Source organism: Thamnophis sirtalis, unplaced genomic scaffold (assembly GCF_051295495.1).
Source record: "Thamnophis sirtalis isolate CommonGarterSnake01/CBP01778 unplaced genomic scaffold, rThaSir2_p1.2 scaffold_4, whole genome shotgun sequence".
In the NCBI taxonomy this organism is placed as follows: Eukaryota; Metazoa; Chordata; class Lepidosauria; order Squamata; family Natricidae; genus Thamnophis; species Thamnophis sirtalis.
The window spans coordinates 97,794,489-97,817,523 of NW_028261384.1; the positions used below are offsets into that span (position 1 = coordinate 97,794,489).

Sequence of the window (23,035 nt, forward strand, 5' to 3'; positions counted from 1 at the left end):
TCCAGCATCTTGTTAAGAAAAGCATTTGTATCAGCCATTACTCTGTCCTGGGAAGTTATCTTATATCTCTTGTTGCTTTCCCTTGTCACAATGCATATTTGCACAGCTTCCTTCTCATGATTTTGTTTATAAGATGTCAAGTACTCCCCATTTAGAGGGAAACAGAAATCAGTCTTGCTTTTTTATAGACTTCAGTCAGCTCCAAAGAAATTAAAGGAAGAAAACATTACTTTTCCTCCTTGGAATCTGAATGGTCAGGGAAAGTAAAAGTTGTATTCAATGCACTTATACAAATGATACCATTTCACAAAACCTGTTTCTTTGCCAGGTATTTCATCAGCACCACAATTTTTCTAGCTGCCCAGAACAGGACGCGTGTCTCTTAAATCTCTGCACATTTCCACCTCCCCCCCCCCAAATATTTAAAAATAGTTAAGATTAGATTAGAATAGAATAGGTTAGGTTCTTCTTTCTACTGTATTTGATTTCCCTATGTGAAAACTGTTGTTTGTATCTCTAAACAGAAGCATGAAAAGGAAAAATACTTCAATAGACATTGCTTTTCAGGATGTGTAATCAGAATTGGAAAAAAAATGTTCACTTAATAAAAGTGCTTTCCACACAGCTATTTAAAAAAAATATTTGGGAGAAAATATTTCCTTTATTGAAAGAATACAAGTATACATATCATTGCTCACTATCAAACTTCTTTCTACGTAAGCCACTTTTATTAACTATAGAACATGCAGAAATTCAACAGGTATAGCCTTATTTTCCACTGATGGAAGGCACATATACATCTGTTTACTTTGTTTCAGTTAGAAACAACAGTGAAAAGAAAGTTGGATCCATTAGTAGTTAAAATGTCAAAAGCAGCACTGGGGAGACCCTCTTTTAAACTCATCCCAGCCATGGAAATTAACTGGGACATTGCAAACTACTCTCAATCCAACCTAGCTCAGAAATTGTTTAAAAATCAAATAAAGAGATATTCTTGCCTAAGTTGTTCAAACAGGTAATAGTAATGTAGTGATATAGTAAAATATTAACACTCCCAAGTGCACGATTTTAGACATTCAACAGGAACTTGAGCCTTATCCCCACAGCGGAGTTAAGGTTAGCCACAGAAAGCTCGTGCAAAAACTACGCGGTACAGCCTGTCTTCCATCACTACTGGGGCTCTGCGCGGGCGGCGACCAGGAACTACCGGGATTTCGGCTTGACGGGCCGCTCCGCAGGTGTTCCCACGGCGCCGCCCCCGCGGAGCCACCCCATTCGGCTCATCCCTTCGTTCCTCTACTCACGGCAGAGAAGTTGTGCGGGCCGCACATTTCGCCTCGGAACTTGCAGGAGAGGAGCATGTCGTCGAGGCGGTGCCCGAGGCGATCGACGAACTCTTCGCTGATTCCACCGAAGTGGCGCGGTGGCAAGAAGAGCCGGAAGTCGGCCAACTTGGCGAACCAACGCAGGCGCTCCGGCTCGGCGTGCAGGAGCTCAGCAAGCAGCGGCCGCGCCGTCCGGTTGGGCAGAAGAAGGCCGAGCCAGTTGCCGGCGTAGTAGAGGTCGCCTTTGGAGAGGCGCGGGAAACGGAGCGGATTATTGTTACACAACGTGACGGTAGGGAAGGCCAGCTGACGGCTCCACTCGGTGCGCACCGTCGTGTGAGACGGGAAGGCCAGCCAATGCAGAAGCCGATTAGACGACCACGCCAGGAGCAGACCCAGCGAGGTTCCCACGGCCAGAAGCCACAATGCCCGCCGCCACGGGGCTGCTCGTCGCCAGCGTACCACCCGCAGACCCGGCAACCTCGGACGCTGTCTGGACCGCCCCCTCGAAGCCCGCCGCCGCCGTTGCGCTGCCGCCATGCGAGCTCGCCGCCTCCCGCGCCCTCGCAGGGGGGGCAGCCGTGGACCAGCAGCAGCGGTAGCATCCAGAGGAGGGAGGGCGGGAGCGCTTGGCCGAGGGGACGGCCGCTCCACTCAGGTTCAGACGGACGCCGGCGGGCGGAATCCTCGTGGCACCTTAGAGAAGCCCGGAACCTGAGCGCCTCCTCTCCCACCAGTTTTGCCGAGATAGGCGTCGGTCTCTAGCGCTGCTCATCTCCGCAGATCCAGGCGAGGAAGAGGAAAGGCGGGAGGAAGAAGAGAGTAAGAGAAAAGAGGCGGCGCTGAGCTCCGCAGTTGCTTCCCTGGCTACCCTTCAGCGCCCTTCCCTAACAGTGGAGCGGAGACTCAACGGGAGAAATAGGAATGAAAGGGGGCGGCTCTCGACCCAGCCCCCCTCCCAGGCCGACGGGACTACCCCTCCTGCTTGCAGCAGATCTACCGCCAGACTTGGCCCACGAAGAGCAGCCTCTTCCGCGGGGAGAGCGAGGATGCTCTGCGGCTCCGCCTCCTCCAGAAGGCTGGGGGAAGGGGCGTGGACGACCAACCGGTTGGGGGGGGGGGTAAGAGGTGAGATTAAATCGGTTTAAAAGCGCAGATATTATTATAATTGCCTTGTGATAAACTGAGGCCAGCATCAATCTTGCCGAAGGAAAAAGATGTGTCATAAATCCTTTGGTTTTTTGGAGTGAATTGTACATCTTACCCGAGACTGACGTTTCTAAAAGTTATTTTTAAAGGGAGGGGGAGAAAAAGCTTGCCAGGGCTTTAGGTTTCTCTCTCACACGTGTATAACGGGCTACGTAGCGGTGCACCGGCATGAAGATGTTACTCGTTCCCGATAGGAAACCAGAATCATTAGGTCTGATCCTCTGATTTAAAGTTTAAAAAGATTCACAATAGATCACCACATGTGTTTCTTTTACCATGCAATTCCAAATATTTGAATCCTAATGCAAGGCAATCTGTGTGCTTTCTAAATTGGCCATATTTTTTTGCATTTTATATGAATTTCTTTCAGAATATTTTGATAGAATAAGCATTACACAAAAAAAAAACAGTCTGAGACCTATTGATGAACCATGGTTAATCATAAAGATAGGGGAGGGGAGAAGAAAAAATGTTATTGAGCGATCAACAAAGCAACAATACATAAAGGAGATTTGGGACCAAATAAGCAACAGGTCACACATTACATTCTACTTTCCTTTCAAAATGCTGTCTTAATATTTAATTATATTATACAGTCCACTTAACCTTAAAAGCTCTGGAATTGATGGCCTTTTCAGAAAGATTAAACACTTCCATCACTTTCATAGAGGTTTATATTAGCTATGATCATGGAAAGCATACTTTCAAAAGCATTGTGCTTTCTTCACCAGTTGCTAGGGCAAACTTTATACAACCATTGCTATTTTATTCCAAGCTTGCTGGCTTTGCAAAGCTATCTTGCTCCTGAAGAATTCTGCATCTTTAATTCAGTTCTCATGCTTTTTCCCCCCTTAGCCTTAACTTTATCCTTGTGGTAAATGCCTCTGTATTTTTTTTGTCTACAATTTCATTTCTTGTCTCTCCACTTCCAAAGAAATCAACAGAGCTCCTATATATAGGTAGTTCTTGAGTTACAACTACAATGGAGCCCAAAATTTATGTTGCTAAGTGAAACATTTGTTAAGCAAGTGTTGCCATATTTTACAACTTCTCTTGCCACAGTTGTTAAGTGAATCATTGCATTTATTAAATTAGTAACATGGTTGTTAAATGAATCTGATTTCCCCATTGACTTTGCTTATCAGAAGGTTGCAAAAGCTGATTACATGAACCCAGGATACTACAACCATCATCAATGTAAACAGTTACTAAGCATCTGAATTTTGATCATGTGACAATGGGGATGGTGCAGCGGTCATAAGTGTGAAAAATGGTCACACCATTTTTTGCAGTGCCAATGTATGGTCACTAAATGGACTGTTGTGTTTCTTGGTTTCCAATAGCATTCCTCTATAACTAACCACAAATTAATGTATCTATGAAAATATATTCGATCCCCCCAACCCAAATAATTTACACTTGAGTAGGTTGTCAAATTTGTTGAGTTCAGTAATAAAGATATTAACCTATTTTATTAACGCCAAATGGCCCCAAAACAAGTTACAATTTATAATATAAACTTGTCAGTGGATAAACCAGTTTAACAAGTAAAATATTTAATAAATATTAGTTAATACAATTTTTAAATGACTCTAAAAATAAGTCTTTTAATAAATCAGCAAGCTGGAGTTTTAAATATTATGTAATATTAATTAAATATTTCCTTGTTAAACTTTTAGACTATATTTGTAAACTTTTGGATCTTTAGGCTATAAATAAAATTGATTGGTTAATGGAAAGAGCCAATTATTTTAACGTTACCTTCCTTTTATGATAGAGTTTGTCTTAATTTTGTTTTCCTTTGGGGCAAATGCTGCTCACATAAAGAAATCTTGCTGTGTTATCCTTTTTTTTTTTACTGCAAAAAACCAATCTGGAAGAAAAGGCTCTTGTCTTCTGTATGGATTGATGATTTTCTTTAAGAATGATAGCTGGCCATGTACAATAGACAATGATACACTGCTGTGCAGCTCCAAAACAGAACAGTTGTTTTGGGGGGGATAGAAGGGATGTGTGCTTAGCATCTCCATCACCATTTTGTGAAGTCAAGAAGTACCAGCAAAATATGCCTTTAAACAAGCAGGTGGTGACAGATACCAAGAACTCTAAAGTGACTCATCTCCACTTTTGCAACTCGAGAATGGATTTTCCTAGTGCTGCACACCTTCTATTCCTAGAGTCACCAGGAAGAGTGCAGCTTCTTTAGGGAAGCACTAAGTGCTCTTCTCTTTCCTTTTCTGCTTTGAATTTCAATAGCAGAAATAGATATCTGTAGACTAGACTATTAAGTGTTCTGTCACTCTAAAATTTCTGCCTTCTTCCATAAGATGCTAGGGATGGGATTCAGAAAAAGAGAATGTTAGAATTTTTGTTGTCCTCAGATAAAGAGGACTTCAGAGAAGCAGAGATAATAAGAACAGGTCTCCTGGCTGAGTTTGGCATTGTGCCACGGCACTCCAAAAACCATGGTTGAAATGTAACTAGCAAGGTAAACTCAGTAAGGAAAGTGCAAACAGAACCATCAGAGATCTTATACTTCGTTTGTTCCAATGGGTAGCTTTATATCTCCCATTTTCCATCCCCCTGTTGTTTTGTTCATCCTATTTATAGACTGCCTATTAGCTTTGATATTTGGAACTAAGTCTTGTATCATTTGGTACATTAATCCCTTCTACTTCATTGCTTTTACTAAAATAATGTAAAACTTTATTTTGTGTTACTCTAGCATTGAGTTTGTATTAATACACAGATTGAGCCTGATTGAAAGAAAACACTAGATATTTATTTCAATTCTTAGTCCCAGGAAAGGAGAATTTCCTGTTTTGACTCATCTAGATCCCCATTCAATAACTGATGGTAACAGTATGCACGTAATCCTCAACTTGCAACCAATGGTTGGGTGACCATTCAAAGTTAGAACAGCATGGAAAGAAATGACTTATACTTAAAACTACTGCAAGCATCCCCATAGTCATGTGATCAAAATTCAGGCACTTCGCAACTGGCATGTATTTACAACAATTGCAGTGTCTCAGAGTTGTGTGATAACTATTCGCAACCTTCTCAGCTGGCTTCCAACAGAATCAATGAGGGAAGCCAGATTTGCATAACCATTGTGAACCACTTCCTCATTTTTTTTAAAAAAAAGGTTGCTCTCAAAAGTTACCCAGCATCTTTATAGCTCATTGATGCTAAATGTATGGGCCTAGCAAATGATGTTTAGATCGCTGCAGATTCAAGAAACAGATCTATTATATTATTCGCTTTTAGAAAATGTTACTGATGTCTCAGTTTTGTGCTCTGTCTCATGACTGTGAGCACGAGAGAACAGCTATTGAATAGTGTGGAAGGAAAGCCTTGCAGTGGCCAGAAAGAGCTCTTCCTGCCCTTTGTTTTCTCCCCTGGGATTTTAAGAAAACACTGAGAGAGCACTGGTGTGTAGGTCTGTTTGGGGGTGCAATGTGTGCTATGTGCTAAACAGAAAGGAGCTAAAACAGTAGAACAGGTGAAAACTGATGATAAAGGAAGATCAGGCTTGGACTTCACCAAACCAACAGCAGAATCCAACAGTTTCACCATTGCAGGGGCAATGCTGAGAAGTTACAACCAGCAGCTAATATTGTACAGGTATAATATAAGATAGAATAGGCCTAGTAATTAAGTTGTTAGATATGTATGTGTTTGTGTGTGTGTGTTTGTGTGTGTGTATGTATGTATGTGTGTATATATATATATGTGTGTGTGTGTGTTTGTGTGTTTGTGCTGATAAATAAATAAAGGGAGACTAGTATAGATCTATTTCAAGCTATTTAGCTCTCATCAGCTAGCCATACCCTTACTGGGATTCGAACCTCGGCTATATTACATATTAGGCAGACCTCTTAGCCATTAAGCCACAGGCTCTGATCCGTTATCAGCTGAGCCAGGGAGAAAGGTATATATTTAAAGTCACAACCCCTGGTATGCCCCAATTATGGGAGGAAGCTAACTGCTTCCATTCAAAGGCAACAGTAAAAATATTGGGTTTCTGTCGTGATGGACTCTTGTGACGAGCCGATTGACAGAGAATGGACTTCCATTTTTTACTGTTGCCTTTTTGTTACAAATGTTATATTTGTGCTGATAAATAAATAAAGGGAGATACATAAATACACACACACACACACACACACACACACACATATATATACACACATACATACATACATACATACATACATACACACATATATACACACACACAAACACAAAAATAAAAGCCTCTGAGACTTTTCCTATCCATAGGGAAGGTAACAACTGTCTTGCCTGTTGCTTATCTATAATATTTCTGAGAAGAATCCCTTCATAAGCAGCTGATATTTCTATATCATATGCATGCTTTAAAAATAGGTTTGTTTATTTTGTTCTGATCATTATCCAAAGTTTGTTATAGCTTCTCTAAACGAGGAGATGGGAGCATGATGGAGGAAGGTAATTTACTGAAAAGGAATTCAAGCTAGATCTGTGTGGAAAATTAATTGGGGTGGTTTAATTGAAGAGAAACTGCTGATTTGGATAGATTGGGTGATTGGGTGCAAACTAAGAAAACTGGAGAGTTTTGCATGAAAAATTAATTGGCTTATTTTCTCTGACAGTTAAATAAATTCAGTTAACTATTTCTAATTCTGGCTATTCATATCAATTAGCATGTTGGAATTCTTTCACTTAGTACTCAGCTACACAATGCTGACCTCAGGACAAACACTGAGAAGTGTTTAAACACCTTAGAGAAATCCTGCTTCAGCAAATGCTTAAACATGCATTATTCTATTTCCTTAGATGATACCTGTAAGGAACTGGGTTATTGCACATCAGATTATTAATTTATTCCACTTCTGCCTATTTTAATCTGGCTGATAGTTGATCCTTAGAGGCCTAATTTACTCCTATCCTAAGTGATAATAGGGTTTCTTTGCTTTTGTCTTAGCACAGCCTGATTGATAAACCATGGTTCATGGCTTAGCTTATGTGAATCAAACTAGTTCTACTGCTGGGATCGAGTTACTTTCAAAGAGTTTACAAATGATACCATTTGGGCCAATCAATTCCTTGATTGGCTATGCTCAGCATAGTACTTTTCGTATACAGCAGGGGTGTCAAACACACTGCGCCACATTGCTGATATTTCGGGATGTTTTTCCCATTTGTGAAGCATGTGATGCATTCGGCCCACAGGCACCTGTAGCAGGTTTGACACCATGCTATGCAGCATGATTCTAATCACAGGGCATCTGATAAAGGATCATGTTGTAAAGCATTATGGAAAGATAAAAATGGCATCAGCATTGCCTTCTAATAAGCCCATATTTGGAGGAGAAACCAACATGGATATGGGAAGATATTTCCACAAAATCTGCCCAACTTGGGGTCATTCTTGGCCATGGGAACATACATACAGCTTGTTCCTAAAGCAAAGACTGCTGCAGGAGAGTTGGAAATGGCTGGTGACATTTCACTTCCGACTTGAGCACTAGAATATTTTCTCAAATAGAACTAGGCTTGGATATCTTTGCCTTACAAAATTGATGAAAGAAGATGGCCACAGCCTATGCTGTCAAAAGGAGCTTGAAAATATTTTTCAACAGCAGTCTTCTGGAGATAACAAACATTTCTTTAACTAAAATTGCAGAAGCTCAAAATGCACTTGGGCTTAATTTGAACGTGACTCCCTGAAAAATCAGATCTTCAGCCTTAGCAGCAGCTATGAAGATCTGTGCTCTCACATCATGTCAGCTCCAAGTGTATAATTTCTCCTGCCCAACAGTTTTCATGTTTTCCATTGTAAAAATTTAGTTTGTAAGTCCTGGGCTTATTCTCTTACATAAGGGACTTATATAAAGCAACTTCCACAAAAATATTAAAGCTACTGCACTCTGTATCAATAATGAAATAACAACTTTATTTAAAAGACATTCAGTCTCTACATTTTGCCTTATTTTTGGATGTCTTTCCCATAGATTCACTCTACTTTTGAGCTTTCAGGTTAAAATAAACCCTACAGAATTTTCCATAATTAATAACCTTTTCATCATTATAACTGATTTTCAATTGTGTTTTCCAATCAGCCAACTTCAGTTTAGTGTCATTCAAATATATTTTACTGCAATTCCCATCGTCCACAGATGGTAGCTATGGAGAGTAGCATGGTGGAGAAAGCTGCTTATATAACAAAGTGATTTATTATTGTTACCATAGGACTCTCCGTTTTAAAATATAAACGTCTAAATATACATTTTTATTCAAATAGGCATTTTAAATATATCTTGCTACTTTTGAAATTTGTTTCATCCTTGTTAACTTGCAATTTTAAAAAGTATGTATATTTCACAGTTAAATGTCTATTATAAAACATATTTTTTCTCAAAAATTTTGTGATTAAAATGTCTTTTGATACATATTTTCAATCCAGAACTATGCTGGAAAGTATGAAAATGTTCTGATCCATAAACATCAATCAAGATCAACTTGGAATCTGAAAATGTATTCTTCCACAAAAATCCTTTGTTGAGTAAGATCAGACTAATATTCAAAGCCACTCAACAAATACAATTTGCTTCCCCTCTGAGTTTCATCTGAGATTATCCAAAAAAGGAATATGCTTGAAATAATCACAATAATAACATGTGAATAAGGCAATGCAGCCATTACTGAACCAACTGCAATACTCTATCGTTCATTAATTAATTAATTCATTCATTCATTCATTCATTCGTCTCCATTACAAAAACTCTCAGTGTATATACAACAAAGTAATAATAATCATAATAATAATACCAATAAGGGAGTAGTAGAGATGATGAGAAGGATAATAATAACAATAACATTAATAATAATACAGGATTAGGTGTTTAGTAGAGTGATGGTATGGGGGTGGGGGGACTGGTTGTTTCGGCATGCAATATCCTGAGGGGAGGATTGAAACAGGTTATGTCCAGGATGTGAGGCGTCTATAGATATTTTCTGTCCTCCTGACCCATGCAATATACAGATCATCTATAGAAGGCAGGCTGGTTGCAATTGGTTTTTTATGCAGTTCTAACTATCCGTTGAAATCTCTGTCTGTCCTGTTTGGTTGCTGTATCAAACCAGACAGTTATTAACATACAAATGACAGAGACTCAATGATTTGTAGAACTATATCAACAGCTTTGAGGTAGTCTGAACTTCCTAAATTGACAAAGAAGAACATTTTTAATTGTTCCTTTTAAATGATGGTTCTAATGTCCATTTCAAATCCTGGGAGATTATAGAACCCCAAAATTTGAAGGGTTCTACTCTGATTCTATGCTGTTGAATATAGTAAGAGGTGGTGGAGTAGGAGGGCTCCTCCTAAAATCCACTCTCATTGCTAAGTATGTTCAGCTCCAGTTTGTTCCAGCTACATCACAGGGCCAGTTGTTCAACCTTTTATACTATTTTTATTTTTATAAGTAACTCAAGATGGCAAAAGTACTTACCATATTTCCTCAAAAATACAACTTTCCCCCAAAATAAGCCCTTACCTGATTTTTATGCTAAATTTTTTACCCTGTCACTAAGCCCTAGTTAAGAACATCATTAGTGGTAGGTGAGGTAGTGGGCATGGTCAGCTGATGTTGCTCACATTGGGATGCCTGTGGGGAGAGAAAGTTGTCTTCACACCACCCCTTACCCTCTTTTCTCCCCGAGTAATTGCCGCTTTGCTCTTTCGGCGAAGGCAGAAGGAGCTAAATGGGAAGAAGCTGTCCATTCTTCCCCAGATTGATTTCAGAAGCTATCTCAGCTTTTGCAGAACAACCATCCGCCAGGGCCGGAGGCTCCATTGTGGAGCACAATTGAATTTCCAACCCCAACAGCACACTGGCCTCGCTTTCTGAGGTGAGATACAGCAGGGGAAGGGGAAGAAAGGAAGAAGAAAGGGTGAACCTTCCTTGGTACAAAGCTTCACAATAGACATGGTGCAAGAGCACCGCATGCATGTCAACGTGAGTGTGCCAGAGGCAAGGATTTTTGGCTGGCGCGATCAAACTTCTAACCCCAAGAGTGGGCCAGGTCAGGCAAAAGGCAAGGCAATTGCAGAGAAGCCACAGATGATGTAGACACTGAAGGTGGCCAGGCCATGTTAGTGCAAATGTGCCAAAGGTGGGGCTTTTTGGCCAGCTGGCACACTCTCTCCCAGAACATGGGTGGCGCAACTGAAGGGGAGAAGCCAGCAAAGTTGTTATTTGCACAGCAAACTGACCAGCAGGCCCTCACTGTGCAGCTCTTCCAACTTGGGTAGAAAGGAGCCGGACAGTTGGAGCTTCTTTTCTGTACCCCCGCACACACGGTCAGGTGGTACAGGCTAGAATATTCTCCTGAGGTCATAGATCTGGACCGACTTGCCCCATGCCAGGCAGTAGCTGCCTGGCCAGGAGGGCAAACAGCCCCTTTGGGTCAGCAGTAGTATGGGCAGCCGCTCTGCAGCCAGTATGGCTCCTGTCATGGCCAAGAAGTGTTCCAGCAACAGCAGGGCCAGCAGGCAGAGCATGCGGAGGCCGGAGTGTGTTGAGCTTGGCCAGTGGGTGCCATGAGAGCAGCAGCAGGGTGGCAGCCAGAGCTGAACTCAGGTAGGGCAGGTTGTGCAGCAGCAGCATGGACAGTGCGGAGAGCCGCTTCTGCCACCGCCTGGCTCCCAGGTGTAGCAGGCGAAGCAAGCAGGGCAGGCAGAGGCTGGGATGCACCAAGAGGCTTGGCCTGTTGTGACTGCAGGCATGCAGACAGTGGGATGGCGTGGCAGGGCCAATGGGAGCAGTGTTCCCACTCACATCAGCCCCAGTGATCACTGCATCCGAAGACACCCCCCAAAAGGCTTATTTCGGAGGTGGAAAGTTATTTTGGGGAAAACATGGTAATATTCTTTCCTCCTCCTATTTTCCGTACTACAATAACCCTGTGAGGTAGAAAGAGTAATTGGCCCAAAGTCATTCACCTGATTTTCATGCCTGAGGCCAACTTCCTTGCCTACAGAAATGGTGGAAAAACAAACAAATGTTTGACTTCTGGAGGAGGTATAAAAGGGCACGTCCCTCTCCTGTCTCCTGATTCAAAAATGTCTTGGCTTGGACAACTGTTTTTATAATACCTTATAGCTAACATCAAGAATCCAGTCAAGCAAGTGACTAGCAATCATAAAATCTGCCACCTACGGTTATGATATGGAAGTATATTGAGGATTTTCAGGTGTTAGCTCAGAATGAGGGCTAGAAAAATAAAGATTAATTGACCAATTCAAAGAGGGGCTATCAAATTAAACATGGGATAAACTAATTTGTCAAGGAACCCCGGAGTGTATATGGGCAGTGATGGAAGATTCAAGGAATTGTCACAGGGAATGGATAGAAAAAATGTCACAATTCTGTTTAATACTTTCCACTGCATATGAGTCTTTGGATGTTTAACCCATACAATTGGCAACAAGCAGAGCAATATTGGTAGTCCTCAACTTAGTTCACTTAGTGATTGTTCAAAGTTACAACAGCACTGAAAAAAGTGATTTATGACCATTTTTAACACTTATGACCATTGCAGCATTCTCTTGGCCACATGCTCATAATTGGATGCTTGGTAACTGCTTCATATTTATGACGGTTGCTGTGTCTTTGGCATCATGGGACCAGCTTTCGTGATAAGCAAAGTCATCTGACAAGCAAAGTCAATAGGGAAACCAGATTCACTTAATAATAGTGTTATTAACAACTGCAATGATTCACTTAACTGTGGCAAGAAAGGACGTAAAAAATAGGGCAAAACTCACTTAACAAATGTTAGCAACATAAATTTTGGGCTCAATTATGGTCATAAATCGAGGACGACCTGTATTATCCATCAAAAAAAGGGCCTTGCAAGCAAGTCTATTTTTATATTCTTAAAAAGCCTGTCTGCAGTATACTGCCTATGAGTACACTGTTAATAGCACTCTCTTTGAAAACAACTAAGGGTAGGGTAAGGGAGCATTTAGCAAATAAATATCCTAAAGGCTCCAAATCTTGATTTGTCAGAAAATGAAGTGATTATAGGCAAGCAGAGATTAAGTGGAGTTCAGACATGCTGAGCTATGCATTGCCATTTAGTCATTTCTATTATTTTTCAGACCCAGACTGCCCCTGAAATTACAACTGTAGTCCTTAGCAGATTCTGGAAGCATAACTTCACTTGATTCTTCTTTTTGAGAATATTGATAGCTACATTATGTTTAGGACTCATCACAGAGCACATGGAACCTCTAAACTTCACCAGGGGCAATAATCATAACTCTGCTTCTGCAATGCATCCCAATGGTTTTAAGACTAGATTGGCTTTAGATCTGAATTCACATATTCATTTAAACAAGGATGACATGATTATTATTTTTTAGCTAGGATGAATTTATCACATCCTGCTGTCAAACCTCTGTCACCCAACGTTCTTCAGCACTATTTTGACTGTCAAATATGCAGGCTTCAGATAGTCCTGGGGTACAACAGGCAATTTATAGGTAGTCCTTGAGGTAAGACAGTTTGAAATTATGAAGAAGGGGGTTCCGTTTAAGGGGAATGGAAACAAACTTTCATTTTACCCAAACAGGAATCTACTTTCCAACCCACTTGCTGTCATTCAGATCCCACCTGTATCTTCATTGTACAATTGATGCTTCTGATTTCACTTGTGTTGTATTTCTACAATTAGACCCAGACTTTGAGGAAAGTTTTCAGACAACTCCTACGATCTGAAAATTTTGGGTTTTTTTTAGCAAAGATCTTTTGCCTATTGGTGGAACTTTCAGTATTGACACTTGTTTCTCAGAAGAGTGGACTATCCTTTAGCATTCACAAGAATTTGGAATATTTACAAATTTAACTTAAGTTCATACAGTACTTCTATTTATTTTCATATCTTTAATATTCCTAGTTCACAGAACAAGCAGTCAGCTGCTTTATTGTATATAGCAGAATATTTCTTACTCTCCAATAGTTCAGCCAATCCCCATTCTACACTTAGAAAAAATTCTGCTGGTCCTCCTGACATCTAGTTCTCTTTGCAGAAATCTTGCAACATTTTGCCTGCAAATTCCAACATGCTAAAAATATGTTCAATTTTCCATAGTTTTCTCCTGGTCCTAAAATCTTTCTGTCAATATATTCCATGGCAACTTGGTGGTGGGAAGGAACAATTTCAGAGGAATGTATTTGAGACTGCTAGTGCAGAAAGGCAACTGCACTAGGTTTGGTTAATTAGAAAGTTATCCAGACACTGAAAATTCCTGAGAGCCTTCCAGTAACACATATGTACTATATCTCCTTTAATAGTGCCATCTGCAATGTCTTCCACGCTAAAGCGTGGAAGTTTGGCTTTGCAATCACATTTCTGCACTTGCAAACAATTTCAACTTTGAGGCAGGAGGGGGGGGGGAGAGAAACTGAACCATGTACAAATACTACCCCACCTGATGAGGAAACTTCCTGTTAAAATAGTACAAAAGAAGATAACTCCTTTCTGTTGCATTCGTTCAGGAAGGATGAGGCTAGAAACAACTGTCCTCTCCAAACAACTTGTATAAAATAAACAATTATAATAAAAGAAATTTAGTGTATTGAATTTTTCCATTGCATTGTATTTTTATTAGATTTTAGCTGATGATTTGTTACATGGAATGGATTCTGGGACTATTTTACAACGAAGGACGTGATAAAAAGTATATAAAAACAGTTAATACCACATTTATAATGGTTCATACGCTGTAAAACAATGTTATAGTATATGCTAAGTACCAAACCAATAATGGTAAAAATACAAATCAGAGTTTGATAATTTAAAACTTGAATTAAAATTTAAAACTATTTAAATAATCAGTTCAAGCCAGCATGATCATGAGCCGAGGTGGCGCAGTGGGTAGAGTGCAGGCCACTTCAGCTGCAGGCCACTTCAGCTGACTGCTAGTTCAGCAGTTCACCGGTTCAAATCTCACTGGCTCAGGGTTGACTCAGCCTTCCATCCTTCCGAGGTGGGTAAAATGAGCACCCAGATTGTTGTTGGGGGCAATATGCTGACTCTGTAAACCGCTTAGAGAGGGCTGAAAGCCCTATGAAGCGGTATATAAGTCTGCTATTGCTATTACTTTTAAAGTGAAAACACCCAAAATCTGACTCTGTAAAAACCTTACTTTAAGGAGTGTCTCTTGTTTCTATCTTGTCTACAAATTCACTGCAATTTCCATAGCCGTATTTCATGTTCCCTAGTTCCCACACTCCAGATGTATTGTAAAATTGATATAGAAAAGCAGAATACACTATGACAAATAAAGCTAGCATATACAGACACGATTTATCTTTCAATTCATTCTTGTAAAGAATTTGGATCTTGTGCAAAGTTGGAGCTTTGATTACTTACTATTATCACCATCATCTTCCAGTGCTTATAGGACTCTTCATAGCAATTCACATTAAAATAGCAAAATAAAAGGCTATTAAAAATCTATTACTAGAATCATAATAAACAAAGAATACAATTCTAAAATGATGTAAAAACTGTACACTACAAACTCCCCAAAAAAGAAATATTTAAAAAACAAAAACAAAGGAAGAAAGTGAGCCTCAAGATTTCAGTGTTGAAATTCACAATTTTGGCTGACTATTTTCAATTCTGGTCAACTTATTTTAGAAGAAACTACAAAGTGACTGAAGACTGTTTTGTGATTCTCCTTTTAGTGCTGCTTCTCTGAGAACCCAATAATAATGTCATTGGGGGGTAGAAAAATAATTAGGCAAGAGACATGTATTGTCCAGATCTGTCAAAGGGCTGTGTCGGCAATCCCAGTGCCCTGAGTTCATTAGAAAATATTTTCACCCTGTGCACATAAGAGGTATATTTCCTTCCCTACCTTCCTTTTGTGTGTGTTGTGAAACAGCAGCAAGAACAAAAATTCTGTTTCATTTGCTATTCTTAAAGCTGCCAGCCTGGAGCAATAAAATAACATTATCTCTACTATGGGGAATGTATGCTTTCCTTTCCATTTTCTCCTTTCTCTTTTCTTTCTGCCGGTATATTTATTTTAAATGCATGGCCATGCATTGAAAACTGAAGCTTGAGAGGTACCACATACATTTGTATGTAAATATATATTCCAACAAACACACTGTACCACAAGGACTGGCAAAATGTCATGCCTATAATGCTTGAAGGATTGCATTACACTGCCAACTGGCCAAGGTTTTACAAGCCAAGCCAGTGTTTTCTCCCATGAGAAAAGCCATAATGTAGCTTGTTTTGGACTCAGCATGCTGTGTAAATGCATCTATTGTGGTTTTCCAGCCATTTGCTCATGACTTAACAGGCTGAGTAAATATACCATGGTTTGCTGGTAGCTGAAAAAATGCTATAGTGCTAATGATGCCAGCTATTGAAGGTTTAGTTCTTTTCTCCTAATGTATGGTGTAGAATGTAGGGATGCAGTGGCCCAGTGTCTAAGACACTGAGCTTGTTGATCAGAAAGGTCAGCAGTTCAGCAGTTCGAATCCCTAGCACTGCATAACAGAGTGAACTGCTGTTACTTGTCCCAGCTCTGCCAACCTAGCAGTTTGAAAGCATGTAAAAATGCAAGTAGAAAAAATAGGAACCACCTTTGGTGGGAAGATAACAGCATTCTGTGCGCCTTTGCGGTTTAGTCATGCCAGCCACATGACCATGGAGACATCTTTGGACAGCACTGGCTCTTCAGCTTTGAGACGGAGATGAGCACTGCCCCCTAGAGTCGGAAAGGACTAGCACATATGTGTGAGGAGAACCTTTACTTTTACCTTATGTCATACATGGCATCAAAATATTTTCAGGATTACCACCCTCAATTAGAATTCTCATATGAACTTCTTAGGAAATTTCCCCATTTCCAGTTTTTCTGTCATGCCCTACATGTTGTGGAAGAGTCATCTCCTGGAAGCAAGATTTGCTCCATTGTTGAACTTTTGGAATTCAGCATACTATTTTTTAAATAGTTAGAAAATGATACAAAAAATGTTATACAATTTCTTTATGTTTACCTTAGCTGATTGTATTTTTTGTAGTTCCACCCATTGTAGCAATGAGTGGAAACTAATCAAGGAGAGAAGCAATTTAGAACTGAGGAGAAATTTCTTGACAGTTAGAACAATTAATCAGGGGAACAGAAGTTGCCTCCAGAAGTTGTGAATGCCTCAACACTGGAAGTTTTTAAGAAGATGCTGGACAGCCATTTGTCTGAAACGGTATAAGGTTTCCTGCCTAGGCAGGGGGTTGGACTAGAAGACCTTCAAGGTCCCTTCCAACTCTGCTATTGTATTGTATTATAGTTAATAATATGTTTTTGTACAGCACTCAGATTTCTGTTATTATGTTAGCATAAAAATATACCTGTAAAAACAAACATCAAGAAATTAGGGCAGTACCATTTGGAACAGCCTACTGATCACACATTTAAGCAGGAACTGGGTTTGTATATTGCTGCTTTCTTCACAGGATGCCTGCTGGCATGGCTGCTAAATTGCTATGTGTTAGTAGAGACAGCAAAGAAAGTTTTGTGTGCCAAATGGCATGCATTTCACTCCCTTATGTTAAATTATTGTCCTCGGGTATGACAGAAGGGGCCACTAAGTTGCCAAAACAAAAGAAAGATTCAGTTGTCAAGATTTCTGGATTCTGTTGAGCAGCTGAACAGCTATGGATCCCATGGAGTTTTAAATCCATATCTGTTTTTCTAGCTTCTACTAAGGCAGGGCTGTCAAACTGGCAGCCCGTGGGCCAAATGTGTCACATGCAGGCAATGTTCACCCCAGCTTCATAAAGGGAAAAAACTTTGTGATACGTCATGTGACAGCAACGCGATACAGCGAGTTTGACACCCAAGTACTAAGGGCTCACTAGAGTCTCTTCATATTTGTGAATGACTTTATAAAGATTCCTTCAATTAACAATGACTTGTCAAAAGATCTTGTGTTGGCATGCTTACTTTGCTCACTTTGCTAACATACTTTGTTAACTATACATCACTGAAATAAAGTTTAGCTTTGTTCTAAAGCCATCGAAATTGCTCAACATCAATTGAGCAATTGATTTTTTTTTTAAAGTGCTGATCAATGCAGGTTGAAGAAAGTCACATTATTGAAGTTACTGTTGGTTCTTCACCTACATACTATACTTGGCCTCTTCACAATTGATGTGGCTGGTACATGGAAGAGGAGCAAATGCTGACTCAACCATCCATCTTCCCACATACAATTCAGAAAGAGTGCTTTTCAACAAATCAAAAAATGGATTGTTCTGTTACTGTTTTTCATTTTTTGTAAGTAACTTTGTAATGTATGCAACATAGAATGTCACATAAGTGAGTAAAAGGCTTAATAGAGGAGAAATGCAGCACTCCCTCCTTAATTAGCTGCATGGTTTCCATGATTGATGTCAACCCTTTGAAATAGACTATGTCCAGAAATAGTCACCACACACAAAAATAATAGGACTCTACATTATTGATGAGGGCTTTAACAATAGAATCTTGAAAGCCTGATAGAATTTTTCTTTTCATCCCCCTATACCCACAAGAGGTATAAGGCTAATCTTCAGGTTTTTTTCTCATCCCTTGCTGTCTTTACAGGTTAAGCTGATATTTTTGTTACAACTGCCACATATTTTCTTCACAGCTATCTCTGTACACAGTAGTGGAAAAAGAATGGACTTGTCTCCTCCTTAGCTGGCATACATATCCATACATTTTGGTGGCAAAAGTTAATCATTCCACTCATTGTTATCAATCTGTTCCTGTGCTGGCTGCAAAGGGGAGAAAAAACGTGTGCAATTAGCATGGAAATGCTGCAGGTTGTGGATCAGCAAAAGATCTTTTCCTGCTCTCCCCTTTATATATATAAATACCTTCTTCCTATACTTCCTGCTCCCATTCCGTTCATCTTTTTAATGTAATGTTATTGCACTTCTATTGTTTATTGTTTTATTCCATTGCTATTACATTTCTAATCTTTTTTTTCTGTTTTATTGTTATAAGCTGCCCAGAGTAGCCCCATGGCAAAATGGGTGGCAAATAAATTTAACAAATAGATAAATAAAATTAAGTAACGCTCTCAGAAAGGAGAAGCATCAAATAATGCCAGTTGGAGAGATAGTCTCACAAAATATCTAAAGAAATAAACCCTTTAATGTCGTTCAGAACATTCTCTATAAGGAATCATTTCTGTAATTAAATTTCAACAAAATTAACTCACTTCTTCCTTGTCTTATTTTTTTTAATTAACCAGCTGAGTGACTAACTAATAGTCTTCATACTCATTCTCTTTCGATGGAAAGTGGGACTTTCCATCTTTTACAGACAGTGTGAAAATGCAGGTCAGGATTATTCTGCCTTCAGCTTACATTCATATTGTGGATGATATTAAACTATAATCAAATAAGGTATATTACGGTGAACAAGTTGTGTGAACCAACACAACAACAATTAACCTAAATCTTTTAGAAGGTATTTAAAAATGTTTCAGGTTTGCAATCTGTGGACTTCTGCAATATGACTGAGTTTTCCTAAAAGGCAGATGATAAAAATACACTTATAAATACATACATTAATGTAACATTTTTAAAAGACAGAAAATCTTTCAAAAAAAAATGGAGAAGAAAGATGGGATCTGCTTTTATGTAATACAAGCCAATAAATGTCACTGCAGGTGGTTTTTCCCATTTGAACTCTACTGCTTTGAAACTAGGTACAACAATCTTATTCCTCAAAAAGCTCAGGAGTGAGGAATAATATGTTTGTTTATTAAGCAGCAAAGTTGTGTCTTCCCCTTCAGCAATATGTTCAAGTGCATCCTTAGAGTAAAGATTCTAATACAAACACATTCTAGTATCCCAGTTCTTAGCAATTTGCTTGGTAATATAGCATCTAAATGACATTAACACTTTGCTTCCAAGTTTTTCATCTGGGGCACTGCCACATCACTCTAAGTCTCCAACAAAGAATTTGTTTACACTTGTGTGAATAAATACATCCTCATGTTGAATAAGATGCTTGGTGACTGCATGGAGAGATCATACAGTTTTGTTGGAAATGGTTTACCATGCTTCCTTCTATGATGTTTTTCTACCAAGATTCCCCAGCCTAGACTATATCCCCACTTTAGCTTTTATTCTCATCCAAGTACAAATTAAGTCTGACCCAGACAAGAGCTGTCAAGGCATCACTACCTAATGAGATTATATCAATAATGATTATATGTATTATTTATTTGTTTGTTTATTAACAAATATTATATGTATTATTTATTTGTTTGTTTATTAAATTTATTTGTCCCCCCCCCATCCTACTGTGGGGCTCCTTTGGGTGACTTATAACAGTAAAATGGAAGAAAATGATAAAAATGTAAACAAACAATGGCAAAGCAATGAAAACAATAAAATAATAAAAGCACAATAATATGAATTAAAAGATGGGCAGAGAGGGAGCAGGAAATGCAGGGGGAAATGTTAGACTAATGGCCACCTCCAGTGTGGTACTCATTTATTGGGACTCCAGGTCAACTGGCAGAACTAGGTTTTGAGACCCTTGAGAAAGGATAGAAGGAGGGGGCAAACCCTACCCCAAAGTGCAGGATGTTCCAGAGGGCTGGCATTACAGCAGAGAAGGCTCTTCTTCTGGATGCCACCAGCCAAATTTCCTTGACTGATGGGATCTGCAGCAGGCCTCTTCTGCCAGCATGAGTAGGGCAGGCTTGTCTTAGCAGGTGGATCATCAAGTAACCTGGACCATACCATGGAGAGCTTTAAAGGACATAACCAGCACATTGAACTTCACCCAGAACCAAACCGGAGCCAGTACAGCTTATGAAGAAATAATGTAAAACGGGCCATTCTATGGACCCCTAAGGCAGTTCATGCTCCTGCACTTTGTACTAGTTGAAGCTTCTGAATGCATTTCAAGGGCAGCCCCAGGTAGAGTGCATTGCAATAATCCAGACAAGAGATGACTAGGGGTTGAGTGACTGAGCACAGGGAGTTCTGATCGAGGAATGTTCCCACTCCAGAAAAATCCCTAGGTTGCAAGCTGGGTCTGCACAGGATAGTGCAACCCCATTCAGAAATAAAGATATCAAATACCCAGATCTGGAAATCTCCATGCACCCTTGGTTCAGTCATAGTCCGTTCTCCCCCATTCAGGCTGCTACAGACTCCTGGCACCATGAAAGAGTAGCGACAACACCACTGAGGTCACCAGATGTGGAGATTTAAATGTCACCCCATGGTGACAAATGATCTCCCCCAGCATTTTAATGTAAATGTTAAACAGGAGCAGAAAGAATAAGCCCTGTGGCCCACCAAAGGAGAGCTGCTAGTGGCTGGATCTCTTACTTGCTATCAACATTTGATTGGGCTGAGCCTTGGAGAAAGGAATCAAACCAGTATAAAACTATGTTGCACCACCCCAAGTTCATATATATGTATGTATGTATGTATGTATGTATACATACATACATACATACATACATATATATAATGCCTGTTTTGCATATACTGTGTCATTTCCTTATGTTGTCATTCCCAGATATTTCATAAATCTTGTGCCTTATTGAGATTGCAAGTTCTGATCAACTGGGAATATATATTGAAGTTGTTGATTTATTTGAAGCATGAAAAACCTGATCTTTAGCCAAGAAAAGCACTCAAGGTTACTGCCTAGAAGTAACAGGAGCAAGACAGTCCATGCCATTTAAATATGATTTATGAAAACATAAACCAGAAAAAGAATCCAGAGCAGAGCAAAGCAAAACAAAGACAATTCTTCATATTGTATGGATATTATAGAATATTCATAAAATGGTTTTCATTTTCCCATCTCATTGGGACGTTTTTAGAAATCACGAGACCTACCGTATTTTTCGGAGTAAAAATGTACCAAGGTATTGAAGAGGCTTAAAAAAAAAAGTAGGTAGCTAGATAGAGGGATAGAGAGGGAAAGAAAGAAAGAGAGAGAAATACAGTAGGTAGGTAGGGAGAGAGAGTAGTTAGGTAGCTACATAGGTAGGTAGCAGGGGTGGGATCCTGCCAGTTCTAACCTCTTCTATAGAAGAGGTTCCACAAATCTACAGTGCCCTTTAGAACCAGTTTCAGCTCCCTCCCTCCGCACATCATCAAGATGAAGAGTGAGAGGAGGAATTCTGGGAGTTGAAGTCTGCAAGTCTTAAAGCTGTCAAGTTTGAACACCCCTGGGTTTTTTTTCTAAAGGGTTAGGGGTGCAAAGGTCTTGTAACTTGAGAGCTTTAAGACTTGCATGCTTCAAATGCCAGAGTTTCTGAGCCAATATTTTGGTTGCTAAACAAGAGCATTGTTAATTGAGTTTCACCACATTTTACAAGCTGGCCACTCCCACCCAGTCACATGGCTGTCAAGCCACTCCCACAAGGTAGGCCACACCCACAGAAGAGGTTCTAAAATTTTTGAAACCCACCACTGGTAGGTAGGTAGATAAAGGGAGGGAGAGAGAGAGAAATCGAAAGAGAGAGAGAGAGAGAAATACAGTCAATAGGTAGGGAGAGAGAGTGTGTAGGTAGGTAGAGGGATAAATAGAAAGAGAGAGAGAGAGAAATACAGTAGGTAGGTAGGGAGAGTGTGTGTGCAGGTACGTAGGTAGGTAGAAGGATAGAGAGAAAGAGAGAGAAATACAGTAGGTAGGTAGGAAGAGAGAGAGAGTAGTTAGGTAGGTAGGCAGGCAGGCAGGCAGGCAGATGAGAGAGAGAGAGAGAGAGAGAGAGAGAGAGAGAGAGAGAGAGAGATACAGTAGGTAGGGAGGGAGGGAGAGAGAGTAGGTAGGGAGGGAGATGTTTCCAGGTGTATTTATCCATGTGCTGGAGAAGGAAATCGCTGACAATCTGCAGCACCTTAAGACTTTGTTTCTGCTGGCACAGCACTTGATCAATGTAATTCTCACCAATCAGTTAAAGAGCTTTCCAAAAAAAAACACCAGTTTTTGCACTCTGCAAACCTCCCCAAAACGGGCCTGTTTTTCTTTTTAAAAAGGCATGAATAGACTTTGGGGGGAGGGAGTTTCAGAGTGCTCCTGGGGGGGGGCAAAAATAAGCAAAAAAGGACCCATTTTTCACAAAAATGGGCCCATTTTTTGTCAAAAAAACTTGCATGCATAGCCTTATGGAGACCAATCAGCTTGCTTATTGCTCATATCAGCCCTTCCCAGCCCCAGGAGCTCTCTGAAAGCCTCCATAAGGCTATGTATGGCCATTTTGGTGAAAGGGCGGGGCTTTAGGAGGCAAAAACGCTGTATTCAATGTATAAAGAGCCAAGGTGGCGCAGTGGTTAAATGCAGCACTGCAGGCTACTACTAGATCAGCAGTTCAGCGGTTCAAATCTCACCGGCTCAGGGTTGACTCAGCCTTCCATCCTTCCGAGGTGGGTAAAATGAGGACCCAGATTGTTGGGGGCAA

General features: G+C 40.1%; 1 protein-coding gene across 5 annotated transcripts in view; it reads right to left on the reverse strand.

Annotated features, from left to right (window-relative positions):
* Window positions 1-23,035, reverse strand: part of LOC106542356 (acid-sensing ion channel 2) — a 571,660-nt gene that overhangs the window by 181,211 nt on the left and 367,414 nt on the right. The window contains exon 1 of one of the 5 annotated variants that reach the window (XM_014058060.2): window positions 1,305-2,347. The exons of the other annotated variants lie outside the window; for them this stretch is intronic. Within the exon in view, the coding sequence (XP_013913535.2) occupies window positions 1,305-1,865 (561 nt within the window). The 5' untranslated portion in view covers window positions 1,866-2,347. Of the gene's footprint in view, window positions 1-1,304; window positions 2,348-23,035 lie in introns of those variants that run through there. 5 annotated transcript variants of the gene reach the window in all.